Source organism: Monodon monoceros, unplaced genomic scaffold (genome assembly GCF_005190385.1).
Source record: "Monodon monoceros isolate NGI ecotype Baffin Bay Population unplaced genomic scaffold, NGI_Narwhal_1 Super_Scaffold_2, whole genome shotgun sequence".
Taxonomy (NCBI): Eukaryota; Metazoa; Chordata; class Mammalia; order Artiodactyla; family Monodontidae; genus Monodon; species Monodon monoceros.
The window spans coordinates 70,367,624-70,387,909 of NW_021703776.1; the positions used below are offsets into that span (position 1 = coordinate 70,367,624).

The following is a 20,286-nucleotide window of genomic DNA, read 5'->3' on the forward strand; positions in this document are numbered from 1 at the left end:
CTGTTGTTCCTGTCACACTATTTCTCAGCTGCTAAAAGATTGCATTAAATAGCAATATGCACTGTCCATCCCAGATCTCTTTAAATACTCCTGTTCAGTACTTGATGAAAAGCTTACAAATACCACTCAATTCATTGTCAGTTCTTTTTGATACCATAAAACCAGGAAGCTTTTGAAAGGCTATTATTATGATACACATTATACATGTAACCAGGGCTTGAATTTGGACCAAGGCTGGCAATGCAATACCATAGTTTCTTATGTTAAAATAAACTATAGTTATAGATAGTATAGAGATGGAAGAAGTGAACAGAAAAAAATTTATCAAAGAATGTACAGTCACATATTTCCTATCAATAGTCTGTTAAAATAGGAGCAGATACTATAATATGAAAACCAATTTTGCATTTTTATACAAGTAGTTAATCCTAATAGAGCTTTTTTTTTTTTTTTTTTTTTTTTTTTAAGTACCAGGGCCTGGAGATCAGGACTTCTTTTTATCTTCAAATTTTAAGTGAAAAATAAAGGGATCTATGAACCAGTATTTGGCAGACCATGTTAACAAGGAAATAGTGTCCTCCACTGTAAATCTCATCCACAGGTTGTGGCTGTTTTTTCCAATTCACACTTAGTGAAGTAAGAATTGGACTAACACTATGCTAAGCACCTTTCCGATCACCCACACATAACCGGGATGTTTAATTAAGTGACATGCTTAATATGCAAACCCAACACATTCAGAAATGCTCCAGCTGAACTAGATTTTAGAAAGACGATTTGCTTATTATGGCAAATTAAAAGTTTGATCCATTTTCATAAGTCTTACACTAACTCTTGAGATTCATTTGAAGGGAGGCATGATCTTTGCATTGTCTCTTAATAACTTTTTGACCCTTTCAACGAGGTACACTTAGAAGTTTAATGTAAATGCATAATTTATTTCTGAAAAAATCTGAAGTCATCAGTGACTTATTTTAGGATAATATCTAAATGCTTTCGACTTTTGCCATTTTGAGTCATTTCAAGTTTCATAATTTTTCCTCTCTCATCTCAGAATATATAAACCTGTCTTTATGTCTGTTTACCCAATATTTCTTGGTGCACAGAGCTACATATCAAGTTGGTGCTTAATTCAGCTAATGAGAAGATAAATAAGGGTAAATGAAAGCCTTATTTGGTGCATCACTGTGGGGAATTTTAGTTCTGTCAGGATAGTAAATATCAAGAGAGAAAAAAGGAAAAATCTCCCAACCAAAGTTTACTGCGTTTCTTTTCTTCACTCTTGAAGAGTTTAATTGACAGACTGCAGTTTTCACTGGGACACCCATTTTAAACCAGCCATTCCTTTTGATTTCATTTGGTAGCTGCATAATGTATTATGTTTTCTTAGACCCAACAAGATGTTTAATTGCCCTCTCACCAGAAAACATCTAAGATAAGTTCTCCCTCCCCTCCTCTATCACACATCTAAATCGTGGTCCCTCATTAGAATATTTGCATGATTAAAAGTATATATTTAGAGGAAAATATTTCCTCAAGCTTAACACCTAACTTGTGAAGGTATATATATTTTAGAAAGTTATCCATAGACTTTCAAATCTGATGCTGGTTTTGCCTGTTTACATTTTGATAAAGTAGTATAATCTTCAAAAATAATTTATGTACTCAGTTAATCTCTATTCGTCTTTGTCAATGAATTCCTAAAGTAGCTTGCAGTGGCAAAGAAAGGTAATGGGACAGTAACAAAAGTGATAAAGGAGGAATGAAGGAAACCTGTCACTTAAAATGATTCACTTAAAAATGGAGAAATTCTGCATGTTCTAAACAAGGCCAGTGGAGCAGTCTACATAGAACATGTAATTGACATTTGTTGTAGGAAAAACTAATTTTCTATTTAATAAAATATTTTAAATTTTTAGTAGCCTCAAGTGTTTCATTTTGGATGAGCTCATGTACGTAGATTTGTAGGTGATAGTATTGGCTTATTTGTAATGTTAGAAATCCCTCAGAAGTGTACTTGTGCTTTCCTATATATATAATTAATTTTAGTTTGTGTTTTGTACATATCTTATGGAAGTAGAGCGTTCAATTAGTTGATTTCTTTTTCTACATATCCTTATGTCTATATATTGTTTGTGTTAGATGGCAGTTTCCTAGAAGGTAGGCCAGAATCTGCTTAAAATTTGCAGAATATCACATAAGTGTGATACATATGATTTTAGGATGACAGTGACATAATGGTTATTTTTATGTCATAAACTTTTAAATGTAAGGAAGACACTCACAAACCATTTCAAGAATAAAACATAATTAATTTAACCATGGTGAAAGGGCTAATGAACTCTAAAGAATGCAAAGGTAGAAAACTTGCTTAAACTTGCTTGTACATCAAATCAGTCATGCTACCAGCAAGCTATATATAGGGTAATATAATTTGTATAAGAAGAATTCTGATTGTAAACTTGCAGTTTACAAAAATAATTGCATGCCTCCATTCATATTACTTTTCTTATAAAGTACCTTTGTTATCAGTTACGCATAAAGTACCTTTACTTGTAGATAGAGTTAATTAAGTGAAAATACTCCATATGCTAAAAAGTGGTAAGGGGCTGTTAGATGAGAGAGGTGTGACAAGTTTCTCATCACATGATAGACTTTATAGAAGATATCTACCTATATGCATGTGTATAGCTATCTACATATATATAACCTAGCTACCCACTTACCTATCTATTTATCTGGATTGGCAGCCTTTTTAAAGTTTAACCTGTTTGTCTTTCTCTGTTCCTTCATTTCAGTTTCATTCCTTGTTATTTGGAGACAGTATGAGGTAAATTATTCCTGGAAGGAAAGGCATTTTTGTAGATAGATAATTTTTTTTCCAAACTGCTTATTCTAACCATTCTTTTTGTTTATCAAAGAACAATTAAGTAAACTGACTATTAAATATTTAAACAACTAAACACATGGGCAACCCACTGGATCAATTAATTTTACAGCATACATTTCAGAATGCCTTTTATTATGATACTTTCAAGTACAGTAATCTATAGGTATGAAAGTATGTTCTAAAAAAATCCAGAAATATTTTTGAAAAGCACTTTTGAATTACTTTCTGTTATTCTGTGATATTTTCCCCTCATGTTACAAAATTACATCTAATTAATCCATATTTCCAGAGAGCAAGGGATAGAAAATACTCTTTCTTTAGTATGAAATATGAAGTGGTTTTTTTGAGGGAGAGGAATTAATCCATCCTGAACTTCCTTTATTTTTTTCTTCTAACTTTATTTATTTATTTTTTTTGGCTGCATTGGGTCTTCGTTGCTGCACGCAGGCTTTCTCTAGCTGCGGCGAGTGGGGGCTGCTCTTCATTGGGGTGTGTGGGCATCTCATCGTGGTGGCTTCTCTTGCTGCAGAGCCCAGGCTCTAGGTGTGTGGGCTTCAGTAGTTGTGGCATGCAGGCTCAGTAGTTGTGGCTCACAGGCTCTAGAACACAGGCTCAGTAGTTGTGGCGCACAGGCTTAGTTGCTCTGTGGCATGTGGGATCTTCCCGGACTAGGGCTCGAACCCGTGTCCCCTGCATTGGCAGGCAGATTCTTAACCACTGCGCCACCAGGGAAGCCCCTAACTTTGTTTTCATTATTAATTTCTCCTTTGTTTATGATATAAAGTGCCAGACTCGAAAAGTTTGAACTGTGTTAAAAATGACTCTGAGGATGAATTGTGAACCATGTCTGTTAATCTTTTTCTGTTTTCAAAGACACATGTTGTCCCAAGAATTTGTTCAAAAGTGGTGTTTATATAAATACTTGCTTTTATTTACAGTAAATGTGAATTGTTTTCTCTAGGAAAGAAAACGATTGCTTTCAAAGGTTGCAAACTTGGCAAGTTGACAAGTTGTCTGATTACTTGCTGGTTAGTACAAGCAGTGCCTTCAAAGAGTGTGACTGCCGCCCAACCGAGCAGATAGATACGTCAGGCTTCCGTGCAGGAGGACTTCCTGTTCGCCTCTCTTGCCAACCTTTTCCTGTCTCTCCACAGCCTTTCTCTCTTTCTCTCAGACTTTCTCCCTGGCTTTTCCTTACTTTGTATTTTCCTTGCTTCATCTTTCTCTTCTGCTTCTTTCTCTCCCCCCTTATTTCCTTTTCTTTTCGACTCTTTAATTTTTACAACTTTGAAGGAGAAGAAAATGGTAGAAAGGACATTTTGAGCAAAATACTTTATTTTTCAGTGTAATGAATAACCTTTGAGTAATCTTTAGATTTCTGGACTTCCCAGTATACGTTTAGTTAGCTTGAAATAAGAAAACGTTTAAAGGAGAAGCTAGAATACGAGGCTTATGATCCCTTCTTGGAGAGGACCTATCTATGTAGCTATTTTCTGGGGATATGTAAGTAAATAAATAAATATCCTATATGAGTTACTGCGAGTACTCATGTAGTAATATGTATTACTGTGTGTATTTTTCTAGTGCTGTGTATATTTTATATATATTATATTAAAATTTGAAGACAGGTTATATTTTATGAATAAGTACACTGCACATACATTCTTTTTACTAACTTTGATGACAGATATTTAAATGTGTATTTTTCCAGTCGTTTAATCTTTATCATATCTATCTTAATCATACCTGTAAATCATTTCAAAAGGCTTTCGTTTGTAGCACTGTGACATTGATGAGATTATCAATTATGAAGTATTGAGAAAACTGACATGTAGTTGTTTATTTCTAATTATGCTAGTCAAAGCAGCACATCTTAGCATAATACGTAAGAGGTGTGGAACGTAAAGGTGGAATCTGATGACATCTGATGCCTCTGGAAAGCCAGTGTCTAAATACTGTGGTACCTAAAATATCATTATTAAATAGTTAAAAAATATAACAGTTATTCTATAAAAATGATTGGTCATCACTACTAAAGATTTTGGTAGGGATGCCATATAGCTATGAAGTAGGTTAACAGACGTTTGGTAACGTCCACTCTTTCTCCTTCTGTCTCTGTCAAGGTGCCTGTGTCGGTGGCCATGATGACTCCCCAGGTGATCACCCCTCAGCAAATGCAGCAGATCCTTCAGCAGCAAGTCCTGTCTCCTCAGCAACTCCAAGCCCTTCTCCAGCAGCAGCAGGCAGTCATGCTGCAGCAGGTAATGTGGATTACCTGCTTTGGAGTGCTAGCACCCGTGTTGACAGTGCCATGGGCATATATGACAATTCCTTCTCCACTGGAAAGGACAACCTGTCAGCATGCTAGAACATAAAGGTAGCATGTTAATTGCAGAACCGAGTAGTAAAATTTAGATCCCTTAGTCTTTTTAAATTCATTAACGTCTAGAGTAAGAGTAAGAAATAGGTACCATTTCAACATGAGATAAAGCAATATTTAAATATTCAAATACTTAGGTGCTTTGGATTTAGAGCCTTACCAACAAAAGTGCAAAGAGACTTACAGATAATTGTTGCTTTTGAAACTTCTAACCCTTCAACCCTCCTTTTAGTTCACATAAGTATGAAATTGGAACTGGCTATTTTGTTACAGTAGGGAAAGTAATGTCCCAAACTTTCCTTTCCACAATAAATTCAGATTTTAGGAATAGAAGTAGCTACTAACTAGAACAAAGTTGAACAGCTGAGCCACCAATTCATGAAGTTAATCTTTTTTCAATAGCAAAACTAATGTTCCTAATATGTACATCATTAGAGCTTTGAGTTTATATAAAGTGGGCTTTATGTTATAGACTTACTTCTCATACAGAAAATAATGTGCTTTACCTAAATTCTTATAGATTTAACGACTTGCTATGTTCTGTGATGATGACCACAGGCCAGTTACTTATATTTCTAAGTCTGACGTTCTCCTGTCCATCCGATGGATTACAATTTTTTTCCCAGTAAGAACTGGTCACTCTAATTTTATGTAACTCTATAGCTGGTTCTTATAAATGGTAGAGTAGACCCTATTTTTATGTTCTATTAACGCTGCAGATATAACCATCGAGGGTATTCATTTGGCTCTAGCCATTTAGAATACAGATCTTCTATACCCTTTCGTTTAGGATACTTTGGAGTCTGGATTGGAAAGTTTCAGAGCTGCCTTGGCAAAAAACCATGTATGTGTAGATCTGTCTCCCGGAATCCAATGCATATCTGTTGTTGTTCTTGTGAGACGAATCTTAATGGAGACTCTACCCTGTACCAGTCTAGAGGAGTTTAGGAGGTTTATAATACATGCAACTTTTGCCTTTATTTATTAAAGTCAAAATGGTTTATTCAGCAACAACTACAAGAGTTTTACAAGAAACAGCAAGAGCAGTTACATCTTCAGCTTTTGCAGCAGCAGCAACAGCAGCAGCAGCAGCAACAGCAGCAGCAGCAACAGCAGCAGCAGCAGCAACAGCAGCAGCAGCAACAGCAGCAGCAACAACAGCAGCAGCAACAGCATCCCGGAAAGCAAGCGAAAGAGGTAGGATCTGGCCGGCTCACCCACGCAGAGGAGGGCGAGGCTGGGAGGGGCCCTCGGAGGCCAGGGCAGTGTTAGACCCTCCTATCACCAGGCTCTTGCTGTCCAAGATGCATTATGCTACATTTGTACTGAGCTTCATAACAGTAACAGGAGAGCTCTCCTGCTCTACTTTTTCTGCAGCGTGGGACTTGAGAGTTACGATCCAATGCTGCTGTCGTCTCCTGTTCACTAATGAATCACAGTGTACAAAGAGCAAGCTGTGTGGTGGACAAAGTACTGATTATCTCGTATCCACCCGAGAACCGAAGTTGGTGAGGGAACCTTATCTTTCTCAGTGGTGCAGCTCAGAGAACAGGCATGCAAATTGAGCCTGTGGTTGGGAGTTGGGTGGGGGGGGAGGGGAAGCCAGGGAGAAAGTGGTTGAGCCCAGATTTCAAAGTCACAGGCCCCTGATTAATGAACTGCTACTGTAGGTTTGGAGTGGCGAGTAGAAAGTTCCAGTTTGATATGCTCATAAATCAAACTGACAAGCTGGCTTCTCAGGCCTAGCTTGCGCTTGTCAGCAAACTGCATCAGATATAAACATAATACAAACAAAACAGTTGAAGTAGTTAAATTGATCAGCAGGTAACAGAGCCGTTGTCTTCAAGCTGCCCATTATGCAAACGTACAGGAAACAGTTTTGACCCCCTGAGGCTTTGTTTCTGTTTGGATTTGTGAATAGAATTTCAGACAGCCATCAACTACAGAATAGAAATTGCTCCCTTATTTCTCCGGAGGCTTTGGGCAATCCACATGACTTGCTCCGTTATGCAGTCTGTTTTCCAGTGAGCGCATCAGAAGTTTCTCTTTTCCCCAAACTAAAAAGGAAAGGTCTTTCACAGCAGCTTGTCTTTCTCTGAAGTGTGACTGCCTTCTCATACCCTCCCGAGTCCAAAAGAAGTCAGCTTTGTCTTGTAATGCCTCACAAAATGGGAACTTACACTTTTCCTTCCAGTAAAGGGCACTTTTTTTGGCCTCGAACATAATTCTACCTTTCATATATTCCAATAAGAGAGAAGAGGAAGAGAGAGAGCTAACAGGCCTGTCCTATGAAGGCTACATCCCAGTTTACTAATAGATCACTAGAGACCACGGTCATGGACTTCTGCAGATCAAACTTATTCAGTTGGAAAAAAAACAAAAGTGTTGTTGAGGTTGACTGTTTCCGTAAAGTGTCATTCTTTGAGTCTAAGTAAATTTCATCTGCAATGAGCCTATTTTTAAGAAGTCTGAACTTTCGTGACACACTTTCTCTAGACCTTGTTCCATCCCCTTTCAGTGCAAGTTCCTTGGTTCTCTGTTGCTGTGTTAATATTTGAAAGAAAAGCAACTGAAAATCTAGAGCTTGCTCACATTCTGCCCTTGAGCTTTGACAATGGGATGACCATTCACAAATGTACCGGGGCGATGAAAGAAGCTTACGTCTCGCTGTAGGAGGGCTGTTTGCACAGACCCTGGTCTCTGCCGTCCGTTCGCTCACTGGGTTGGGTTTTCTGACACCAGCAGCAGCAGCAGCAGCAGTTGGCGGCCCAGCAGCTTGTCTTCCAGCAGCAGCTCCTCCAGATGCAGCAACTCCAGCAGCAGCAGCATCTGCTCAGCCTTCAGCGTCAGGGACTCATCTCCATCCCACCTGGCCAGGCGGCCCTTCCAGTCCAGTCGCTGCCTCAAGGTACATACAAACCGCCGCGCACGTTCCATTTCTCAGCTTGCACTTGCTGCCACTGTGTGGCCTGTCTACCTTACACCTTGAGAACTTGCATTTTTATAACCTTTATGTTTATTATTAAAGCATGATTGTTATGAAAATGAAAACACGACGATCCAAAACCTTTGGGACGCAGCAAAAGCAGTTCTAAGAGGGAAGTTTATAGCAATACAGTCCTACCTCAGGAAGCAAGAAACATCTCAAACAACCTAACCTTACAACTGAAGCAACTAGACAAAGAAGAACAAACAAAACCCAAAGTTAGTAGAAGTTTGGAGTTTGGGATTAACTTATACATTCTACTATGTATAGAATAGATAACCAAAAAGGACCTGCTATATAGCATAGGGAACTCTACTCAGTATTCTGTAATAACCTGTATGGGAAAAGAATCTGAAAAAGAATAGATACATGTATATGTATAACTGAATCACTTTGCTGTACACCTGAAACTAACACTCATTGTAATTCAACTATACTCCGATATAAAATAAAAATTAAAAAAAGAAATGACTGTTAACATGGTTGCATGCCCCTTTTTCTTGAGACTCAGAAGTTTTACTCCACATTGCTTTTTAAGTGTGCAGTAAACCGCTTTCAAGTGCTTTGTTAGATATTAAATGTGTATTTATTAGTCTTATGGAAGAAAATGTATAAGGGCAACACAATTCAAGCTATTGAATTCAAGCTATTGAATACACACTGAAGATCTGCAGGGAATAGGATTAGTGGGAAGGCTAACAACACTCCATTTAACATAAGTGAGCTGATAGGAGTTTTGGTGGACAACTGATAAGAAAAAGATAGACGCTCCTAATCTTCACGCTATATATAAAAGGAAGGCTTTATGTATTTCTACAGAGAATAGTCCCAGTTTTGCTTTGGGGGACCTCATCATGCATCCTGGGACCATATTGATCCTCCTTTCTCTAAAAGGATACTGCGTATACATGTACTGTATTGTGAATTACAGCTTTAAAAACCTGGCAATTGTATTCTTGTTTTTCTGATAAGAAAACTTCGGATGTACTTTGATAATTCAATAATACAATACCATACAAATATACAATTGTATATATTCATTATTTGAGTCAACTTTTGGGAAATGGAAAGAGTTCTAAGTAAAAAAAAAAAATGAAATAGAATGGTAAACAGAATCATTCTTCGTGTGCTAAAATTCTCAATACAGGTAAAAGCCATGTATCCATAAACATCCTAAAAGCATATTCTAATTTCCATTTGGATTTTGTTGGAACAACTTTAATCCAAGTGAACTTTCATTCAAGTCACTTATATTTGTTCCAGAGGGGCTCACATTGCACTAGTACTTGCTGTGCATTTTTCTGACTCTATAGGATACACTGAAGAAAATCAAGAACAATTAAATATACAAAAATTATAATTAGGCTAATAAAAGAGTCTTTTAAATACACATAATTATTATTTGGGGCACATTAAATTATAAATATTGTGGTAAATGTTTTTCTCTTTATTTATCAAATTACTGTCTCCATGGCTTATTTTTCCCAGAATTCCTCTTTCATTTGACTTCAGATCCTCTGATTCACCTGACTGAATCACTCCTAGGAAATCAAGAAAGATAAAGTTTAAATAGTGAAAGAAGGGGCTTCCCTGGTGGCGCAGTGGTTGAGAGTACGCCTGCCGATGCAGGGGACGCGGGTTCGTGCCCCGGTCCGGGAAGATCCCACATGCCGCCGAGTGGCTGGGCCCATGAGCCACGGCCGCTGAACCTGTGCGTGGGGAGCCTGTGCTCCGCAACAGGAGAGGCCACAACAGTGAGAGGCCCGCATACCGCAAAAAAAAAAAAAAAAAAAATAGTGAAAGAAAAACAAGGCAATAAACCTACTTTTCTGTGTCATTCCGAAGAGAATTGTCATAAACCGTAGTGTCACCACAGCAGTGAATGTTCTATTCACAAATAATTGTTTTTTTTGAAAAATAAATACAACTTGAGGACAAAGAAAGAAATAAGGTTTAAAAACTAGAAGTGTTTATAAATTAGTTCAACGTAAATATAGATTTCTTTCATAGAAACTGTACTAAAACAGAGGCAATAAATTTATGTCATTGATTTTCTTAGTAAAATTTAAATAAAGTCTATAGTTGGGATCTGGGTTTTTTTCTCTCCTCAATAGGGAAATATAATTTTATTTGAGTAAAACCATTCAAACAAACATTTCAAGAATGTTTAAAATAGATGTTCGTAGAAACAAGATGTAATTATCTGAAATATATGTGTTAAACTGCATTCTTCCAAAACAAGCATAGAAATATCTTGTGAACAAGAATATTCATTATGATATAACCATTCTAATAGTGTTCAAATGAAAACTTTCTCTAATTTCTGAGCTTTCTTTTGATAGAATTATCTTCCTGTTTTTTCTTCTATTTGTTTTTTTCCTTCCAGTTTTATTGAGATATAGTTTACATACAGCACTGTATAACTTTAAGGTGTGCAGCATAATGATTTGACTTACATACATCATGAAATGATTGACCTGCAACACTGGGTTAGTTCCTGATCTGCACAACGTAGTGATTCGCTATTTCTCTACCCAACAAAATGATCACCACTTACTTTCTTCTATTTGTATTCTCTGTAAGATATATGAGAAGTAAAACTCACAGAATGGAGAACATTGAGGGAAAGGAAGTAAATCTGAAAACATATCTGGGTTTGAGCAGAAAGTGTATTTTTTAAGAAACATTTTTAATTGAAGTGTAGTTGATTTACAATGTTGTGTTAGTTTCAGGTGTACAGCAAAGTGATTCAGGTATATATATATATATATATATATATATATATATTCTTTTTTAGATTCTTTTCCCTTACAGGTTATTACAAAATATTGAGTATAGTTCGCTGTGCTATACAGTAGGTCCTTGCTGGCTATCTATTTTATGTGTAGTAGTGCGTATATGTTAATCCCAAACTCCTAGTTTATCCCTACCCACCACTTTTCCCCTTTGGTAACAATAAATTTGCTTTCTGTGTCTGTGGGTTTATTTCTGTTTTGTATGGAAGTTCATTTGTATCATTTTTTATTTTTAGATTCCACATATAAGTGATATCGTATACTTGTCTTTCTCTGTCTGGCTTACTTCACTTAGTATGATAATCTCTAGGTCCAAACAAAAAAGATGGAAGTCATCATTGTGTTTTCAGCTGTTTAGATGAATGTGTGAAAAGTGCCATTGTGGAGAGTCCCATCAGCCAAACACAGGCGGAATATGTCATAAACCAGTTACAGTAAAGGAACATAAGTTCATAGTACTCTTCTGGAATCTCAGAGTGGGAGAAAGTGAAGAAATAATTGTTAGATAATGTAAGCACTGAATCATTTCTGCCTCAGTTACTGGCTATTTTGGACAATTAATATTTTTTTTTATCAATTTTCAGTTCACTTTGCCTCAGGTTTTTGGTTGGCTGATTAGCCACAAATAATAGCCATGTGAAAACCAAGCAGGCTTAACACTCAGTGATGATATTCTCACTGTATCTTTAAAAATATGCCATATTTGCAACACTTACCCCATGATTTAACACAGCTTGCTCAGACTACTTTTAAAGTTACAATTTCTTTCAACTGTATAAAAATATGTACATGAGAATCAGATAGATGTAACAAAATTATAATTTTGATAAGGAGATTTACAGACATTTTTCTCTATATTGCAAAATGATGTAATGTATTTTATCATTTTAAAGTAAGGCATTTTAAATATTGAGCATTTCAAGTCATCATGAACATTACTATAATATTGGATTTTAATGTGAAATAGGCAATTAAATTACGATCTCTAAGTATGTATATAGAGTGACTGTAGGTATACAGAAGTCAAATAAGGATGGATTTGTAAATCAATCTTGAATAAAATACTGATTATAAAGCTATTTGGTACAATGTGTACTTTAAATATCAACTAGTAATTAATTAGTGACATATTTTCGTGACTCAGTACCACTGTCTACAGGTTAAAAAATAGGAAATTATTGTGACATGCACTTTAAACTTTGATATGTTTTTGATATAAGATAGAAGTCAGTGTATCCCAATACACAATATATTCATAGGTTTAGTATTATTATAGGGATATATATATACACACACACACACATATATATTTGTATATGTGTATATATGTTTAATTACAACTTTTAAAATATTTTTGAATTTGTAGAAGCTATCTAAAACAACCATTTTCATTACCAATCTGAAAGACCAAACAGGGAATGCTAGATAACCAGCCAGTCCTGTTTTAAACTAACACCTTGTAGAACTAGATGAGCTTGGAATCTGTTGAACAATAAAGAAAATGGTATCTTTTTAAATAAAATATAATAATGTCCTTCATGCTGAGTTAGGACTGTGCTGAAGTTTTTCTTTGGCATCAGTATTCAGCCAAAGTCAGCTCTTTGGCTTGGACTTCACGCTTTGCTTATGGAAATCTAAATAGCCAAATGGCTACTTCAGCACCACTCAGGCATCCTTGATTTTTTTGCTTAATCTGTGATCATGGGCTTACATAGAACATATATCTAATCAGGGTAACAGCACCAGCACTAAGAACAATGTACGTCATGCAGAATTATTGTTACCATTTTAGTATTCCCTTTCAAATACCAGTAAATCTTCTATTTGTAATTTAGGAAAATCTCCTTTGGGGTTTTACATGCTGAAAACAACATCAATGAGCTGAAGTTTGAAGGTACATTTATTATAGTCGGAATAAAACTTTGCAAAATTACTTGTGAATGCTGTTACGCATAAAAACTAACTTAGGGATAAATAAATACATAGGGAGATATTAAATATATGTTGAGTTAGTTGTTGAGAAAATTTAAATGAGATAAGAAGAGGGAGATTAAATTATATCATAATTCTAATTGTTGTAGAATTGTTTAGTATACTAACATGCGTATATTAAAATGGTTTAATGCCATTTAGGCCATCTGTCTTAAAAAAAAAGTTCTATTTGTCAATTCTTTATGTGTTGAGGGAAGACTTAAAAGGAAAACATCAACTTTGCCACATTAAAATGTCATGATCAAGAAAAATAAGAAATCATTGTTTTTGTAATAGAATATCAAACTGTAAAAATGTAGCCTGTAAAAATTTTCATAGTAAAATCATAGCAGGAATTTTTTTATATCAGATATATTCCTGTATCCCAGAAATTCTTTCCTTGGTGGAGATATTTGCCTTTGGTCTCAGTTTCAGCCAAATAGCTATTTTTACTTCTTGTAATTCAGCATTTGGACGAAATGTGTATTAGGTACACCTGTCATTGAAAGTACATTTTAAAGATGGGCATTTTACGTACAGGTTATAGTAAGCCCCTAGTCAAATACAGATCAATAAGATGTTAGGTTTGGCAAATTATAAATGAACACTTGGCTTTCTGAAGGTAGCTCAGAAACTGGAATAATGGTTGCCACTGGAGAGGTACTGGGGACCCAGAGGACAGGGCTGGTAGGGAAATTTAATTTTACAATGCATACCCTTCTCTGTGGTTCAATTATTTTGGCCATGCATGTATACTAGTTTTTCAAAATGTAAAATTTAAGGTGAAAAGTGAAAATTAATGATAATATTTCAATAATTTCAAGTATTGAATATCAAATCATTCAATAAAATATGTGAATAATACAAATACTTTTACCAAAATTCACTTTTATCACTTTTAATTGTAAATAACCCTAGAAAATAAATTAATTAAAAATTCACAGTAGACTGACTTTATATCATACTATATTAAAATTATTTATTTAATATTAAAAAGTAATTACTGGATGTAAAAAATAAAAGGACGTGGAAAGAATCGTTTATTTCTGAGTGTGAAAAAGATGCTCATGTAATTTTTACCAATACATGAAACTTTTACCCCTTGTATGCCCCAAGAATGTATAATCTAGATATGAACGATAAAATTCTCATTAATTCTTAGCACAGTGCTTGGCACCCAGTACTCTGCAAACTCTAACTCTAGAAATAAAGAATTGTTATTTAATTGCTTTATCTGTCATATTATATGCGATTAGGAATTCTTCTTTTTATTCTCTCAACTCCTGGAAAAAGAAACTTTTTTTTTTTTTTTTGCGGTACCGTGGGCTTCTCACTGTTGTGGCCTCTCCCGTTGCGGAGCACAGGCTCTGGACACGCAGGCTCAGCGGCCATGGCTCACAGGCCCAGCCGCTCCGCAGCATGTGGGATCTTCCCAGACCGGGGCACGAACCCGTGTCCTCTGCATCGGCAGGCGGACTCTCAACCACTGCGCCACCAGGGAAGCCCTGGAAAAAGAAACTTTTTAATGCTTATTTGTATTCCTGGCAGTGAATGAAGCCCAAGTCACCATACAAAAGTAGAATAGGGTTTCTCAATTTTTTGTGGGCAAGGAATTTTTAAATTATGAAATTATAAAACTTTTCAGCAGTGGTATTGTATGTATATTTCCTTGAAATATGTTTTAAAGGAAAAATGAATAATCTTCACTTAAGATTTTAAGTTGACTATTATTCTGTGATACTCTAGTCCACTGATTCCCAGATTGTGCTTGCCACTACACTAGTGTTCTGGTCCACTGAACAGCTCTTTTATTTATTTATTTATTTATGGCTGTGTTGGGGCTTCCTTGCTGCGTGTGGGCTTTGCTCTAGTTGTGGCAAGCCGGGGCTACTCCTCATTGCGGTGCGCGGGCTTCTCATTGCGGTGGCTTTCTCACTGCGGAGCATGGGCTCCAGGTGTGCAGGCTTCAGTAGTTGTGGCATGCGGGCTCAGTAGTTGTGGCTCACGGGCTCTAGAGCACAGGCTCAGTAGTTGTGGCGCACGGGCTTAGTTGCTCCACCGCATGTGGGATCTTCCTGGACCAGGGCTCAGACCCATGTCTCCTGCGTTGGCAGGCGGATTCTTAACCACTGAGCCACCAGGGAAGTCCCTGAACAGCTCTATTAAGTAATATTCATTGAGTGTTTACTCACGGCAGGCACTCATATAGGCGCTGAGAATAAAGCCATGATGAAAACAGACAGCAAACTCTGCCATCATAAAACTTACATTTTAGTGTAAAAAATGTAATAAGACAGACTGTAGAAGACAGACAACAAATAAGTCAAGTAAAATATATAGTGGTAACTGCTAAGGAGAAAAATTTAAAAGCAAGGATAGGAAAAAATTAAGCAACCACAGGAGATGGGAGGAGTTGAACTTGTAGACAAGGTAGCCAGGGAAGGAGTCCTGGGAAGGGGCTGTGTGAGTAATCACCTGAAAATGTGGGGGGAACTCGGCCATGTATTAGCTCTTGAGCAAAAGTTACTTAGCTTTTCTGTGCCTCAGTGTCCTCATCTCTAAAATGAAAATAGTGATGGTAATAATAAAAACAATAATAGAGGTTTGGGCATTACATTAGTTATTATGTATGAAGCCTTTGGAAAAGTAACTGGCGTATGAGAAGCACTATATAAGTATCTGTTAAATAAAACGGACAAAGAAACCTGCTAGAGGAATGAGTTGGGGTCAGAGGAGCTGTATAAACAGGAGCTTAGTTTTGGACATGTAAGAATTGAGAATTTGTTAGGGTTATGTGGAGATGCCAGATAGGCAGCCTGCAATTCAGGGAAGGGGCCTGGGTTGGAGATCACTTGAATCCTAAGCCTATACCTGGTATTTAAAACTGAAATAAATTAGTGTAATTGTAAAAAGAATTTGTTGAGTTAATTTTTTTCCTTCAAACATATTTGCAAAACACTGAGTTAAAGAAAGAGACTCAAGTTTTCTTTGTTACTAGACAGATATCTCAGAACTGTTTTACTTGCTAACATGAACCACGGGTCTCCAAGATGGAAACAACAGACTTCTGAGATATCTTAGACTAACAGCATTTCGAGAGTACTGTTCCATAGAACACAGTTACTGCCTGAAAAAGTAAATTACTTCTTGCCTAACATCAAAACATAAAAAACTCCCCAAACTTTCAAAATGCTGCAAAATGGATTGGCTAGTTGTTTCATTTTCATAAATAGTTTTGTATCCATATAAAATAGCTAAGCAAGTTGATGCGAAAACTTTGTCTCATGGGCAATGTAATAGTTTACTTAAAAAAAAATTCCCCCCAAATTATTTGTACATTGGAATCATCTGTGGAGCTTCAAAAGCTACTAGAAATTGTGATTTGATTTGTTGGGGCTATGGTCACGGCACTGGACATTTTAAAAGATCCCCAAGTGATTCTAATATGTAGATGCTTTGGGGAGCTAGTTTCACTAACAGGAATCTCTTTTTGACATTATTTATTCTCTGTCCCTTATTTAAAATAGTTAAAATTAAATATTTAAAATATATAAATATTTAATATTTTTAAAATATTCTTTTAATTAAGGATCGTTATTTGGATGATAAGCAGGTTATTTATTCATCAAATGTTTATGTGCCTACTGTTTGTCACCCTATCATTGTGATATCATGGTGATACCACTAATTTTCAAGGCAAATGAATAGTATAATGGATTTCTACTTTTAGAAGGGAAGTGGATACTTAGGTTAACTAAATTATTAATAAAATCCAAAACCTAAATTATTAATAACATCTTTAACTGGTATAGTTTCAAAAAACGTCTAAGAGTCTTTAGCCAAAATATAAAATGTTATTAGCCACTCAGCCTGTTAGAATCAACTAGCACCATTTATAATTCTTTAGACATTGGCCTTATAGGAGAGCAACAGTTATAAATAGTGTGACCTTTAAGAGTCACAGAACTTCCGTGTGCAAACCGATATGTCTTCGAGAACTGTATGAACCCGTTTTAATCAATTAAATCAACAACTATTTCTTGAGCACATACCAGGCACTGTTCTAGGCACTGGGGGGGTCTACCAGTAAAATAAGAAATCCCTGCTCTTAGAAAATGGTGGAGGGAGACTGTAAAGCAAATAAATAATATAGTTTAGGGGCCGATAAATGCCCTAAAGAAAAATAAAGTAGGGTGAGGTGGAAGGGCACGATAAAAGGCAGGTGGGGAGGGGCAATGGTTGGTAAGTGTGGACAGAGACCTCTCACAGGAGGTGACCCTTGAACCACCTGAGAGAAGGGAGGGAAGAACTCCTGAGAAGATTTGCAACCAGAGGGGCCTAGGCTGTGAGGGCCGCCAGAGGGAAGCTCGAAAGGGAGCAAATGTTTGATGCATTCGAGAAAGAGCAGAAGGCTAGTATAACAGAATGAAACGGAGAGAGACAGCGATGGATGAGGTCAGAGAGACAGGCCGGAACCAAATGATAACTGCCAGCACCTCATGGGCCATGGTAAGTTTTGTTGTTTTTTTTTGTCTCTAAGTTCAAAGCCATTGGAGGCTGAAAAGCCATTGGAGGGTTTGCTGGGGAAGTGCCATGGCCTCATTTACCTTGAGAGAGATAACTTTGGGCTGATAGATGAAAAGTAAATTAGCCAAAGCCAAGGTGAAAACAGGAAGACAGTCAGGAAGCTATAGCAGTGGCCCAGGCAAGAGCTGACGGTGGAGCAGAGAGGCAGCAGAGTTCTGATGCAGAGGATGTGTTGATGCTCTCACAGAAAAGGATTTACTTGTGGAGTTTTGCTGTTAGGACACGTAACACATGCAGCCAGGTAACAAAAAGTCATGGTCAGAAAAGTTTCAGTATCCCAGGTTAAAGCTAGAATTAAAGCGATCTTTATATAGAAATTATTTCCTATGTAACAGAAATACCTTTCTTTATTAACCCATCCTCTTCTTTTTAGAAAAAACAGCTTTTAATAACTTTGGGAATCTGAGTTACCCTGTCTTGTCTTTAGTCTCAGTCCATGTCTTAAAATCTTGAGGAGCCAGAACCACCAGAATGGTAGCTTTCAGTAACACTGTCTGTTTGAAATTGCGATAGGCATAGCGGTTTAAGGTTTCCACTGTGACGAATAATTTGACCAGAAGTTATGTTTGGAACAGTGAGAATTCTTCTGTTGCTCTGGGCTACTTACCACTATGTCTAGATCAATGATTTTTTCCACTTGCAGGGGTAGGGGTGAGAGAGCTCTCCTCACCATCGTACTCTGTTATCTTTCCCCAGTCTCCCCTGCCTATTCCAAGCCACTTCACTCGCACGCAGCTCTCAACTGATCAGCATCACTAGAGCATCTGATGTGGGGGGGAGGGGCAGGGGAAGTTTGATTAGCATTTTCATCCTTATATCAGATATTGTAGATGAACACAGTAATAAAAAACATAGATTTTGGACCCACAGGGCATCATGTTTGAATTCTGTCCACTGGTTATGAGCTTAGTGACTGGGGAAACATATTTAATCTTTCTGAGCCTCCATGCCCTCATCAATAAAATGTAATGATTCCTAATGTCAGGTGAGGTTAATTTAGATTATGAATGTAAAGCGCCAGAATATAGTAGATGCTCAATAACTAGCAATTATAATTACAAGTACATTTCCTCCTGTATATCTTTATTCAGCAGTTTTCATATTTTTAATAAAATATTTTAGGAGCAAAGGCATTCAAGTCAGACTGCCTGGATTGAAATCCCAGCTTTATCACACATAAGCTTTGTGACCTTAGATATATTTTTGAACCCCTCTCCCTCTTTGCTTCCTTATCTGTAAATAAATTGGTTACAATAAAAGTGTCAGCTCCATTGGACTGTAGTAAGGATTAAGGAGCATAAGGTATATAAACAATATATGAAGGCACAGAAATTGGCATATATAAGTAATGTTTTGTAAGTCAAATACTGTAAATAACAGTCTCTCAATTCCTTATTTCAAAATTACAGTGAAAAGCTAAAGTATTGTACCTAGCTTTTCTATTTTCATTCATCATAAGTCAGGTAAATTTGCATAATCTGAGCCAGGAATTTGTTTAAAATGAGTAGTTGATTTATTCTATCAGTCATAAAATGAAGGAGAAATTTAGATATTATCTGCTTAATTGATCCATGTAAGTTAGAATATTGGCTTATTCAGGACCTCAAAATGAAATTCAGTTATTTCCTTGGCCATTCTGAGAAAGATCAAAATAACTAGATAATTGTCAAATCTATTTTTCTTTTGACTTGAGTGTTTGCTGTTTTCCCCTGACATTTGTGTTTCCCACCTTACTTCTTTTTTCATTTCTTTTGATATGTGTTATTTCCAAATGTTCTTTCAGTTCCTCACTGATAAAAACTTCATACTAGCAATAAGTAAAAGCTTGAATAAGTTAGTTAAAAGGTTAAAAGTTGAATAGTTTAATTTTCAAATGGAACTTGCTGTGTTTTTTTTCTACTGATCCTTGATATTATTCCCAATACTATTATTTCTAGTACTGTTCTTGAATTGGTAGTCTTTAACAAATAACTGATTATTGAAGAGGAAACGATAGTGCTGATGGTATAAAGTGGTTTATTATCATATATTAATAATTCTGGTAACATCACTTTTGTGGTTGGCCTTAATCCAGTGATAATACTAAGCTCATTATATGAAATTTACTTTGTTATATTAGTGGGGCTTTCTTTCACTTTATAGCTGGCTTAAGTCCTGCTGAGATTCAGCAGTTATGGAAAGAAGTGACTGGAGTTCACAGTATGGAAGACAACGGCATTAAGCATGGAGGGCTAGACCTCACTACTAACAATTCCTCCTCGACTACCTCCCCCACCGCTTCCAAAGCGTCACCACCAATAACCCATCACTCCATGGTGAATGGACAGTCTTCAGTTCTGAATGCAAGGCGAGACAGGTAAATCTCAGGAGATACATTCTGTTACATATCTCAGGAGATACATTCTGTTACATATCACCAAACTTTACTTTCACCATTTGTGAAACTAAAAATAATGATTTGTACTTAACAGGGGCAGAATGTGTAGAACAACTAATTAAATAGATAGAAACCTTTAGATTATTTGTATTTATATCATTTTCATTAGAAAAAAAAGCAGTTCAGATACCAGCAGTTTAATGGATAGAGTGGGGAATTTACTGAAGAAAGTTATTTATTAATAAGTGCATGCAGAATTATTGTGTCAATATATTTTTATGGCTAAAATGTTGTGATTAA

The 20,286-nt window shown here is 36.3% G+C and overlaps 1 protein-coding gene across 1 annotated transcript in view; it reads left to right on the top strand.

The window, feature by feature from the left end:
* The window catches only part of FOXP2 (forkhead box P2), a 254,646-nt gene that overhangs the window by 188,332 nt on the left and 46,028 nt on the right, over positions 1 to 20,286 (top strand). The window contains exons 5-8 of the mRNA XM_029234320.1: positions 5,014 to 5,151; positions 6,279 to 6,536; positions 8,010 to 8,178; positions 19,752 to 19,965. Of these exons, the coding sequence (XP_029090153.1) occupies positions 5,014 to 5,151; positions 6,279 to 6,536; positions 8,010 to 8,178; positions 19,752 to 19,965 (779 nt within the window). The remainder of the gene's footprint in view (positions 1 to 5,013; positions 5,152 to 6,278; positions 6,537 to 8,009; positions 8,179 to 19,751; positions 19,966 to 20,286) is intronic.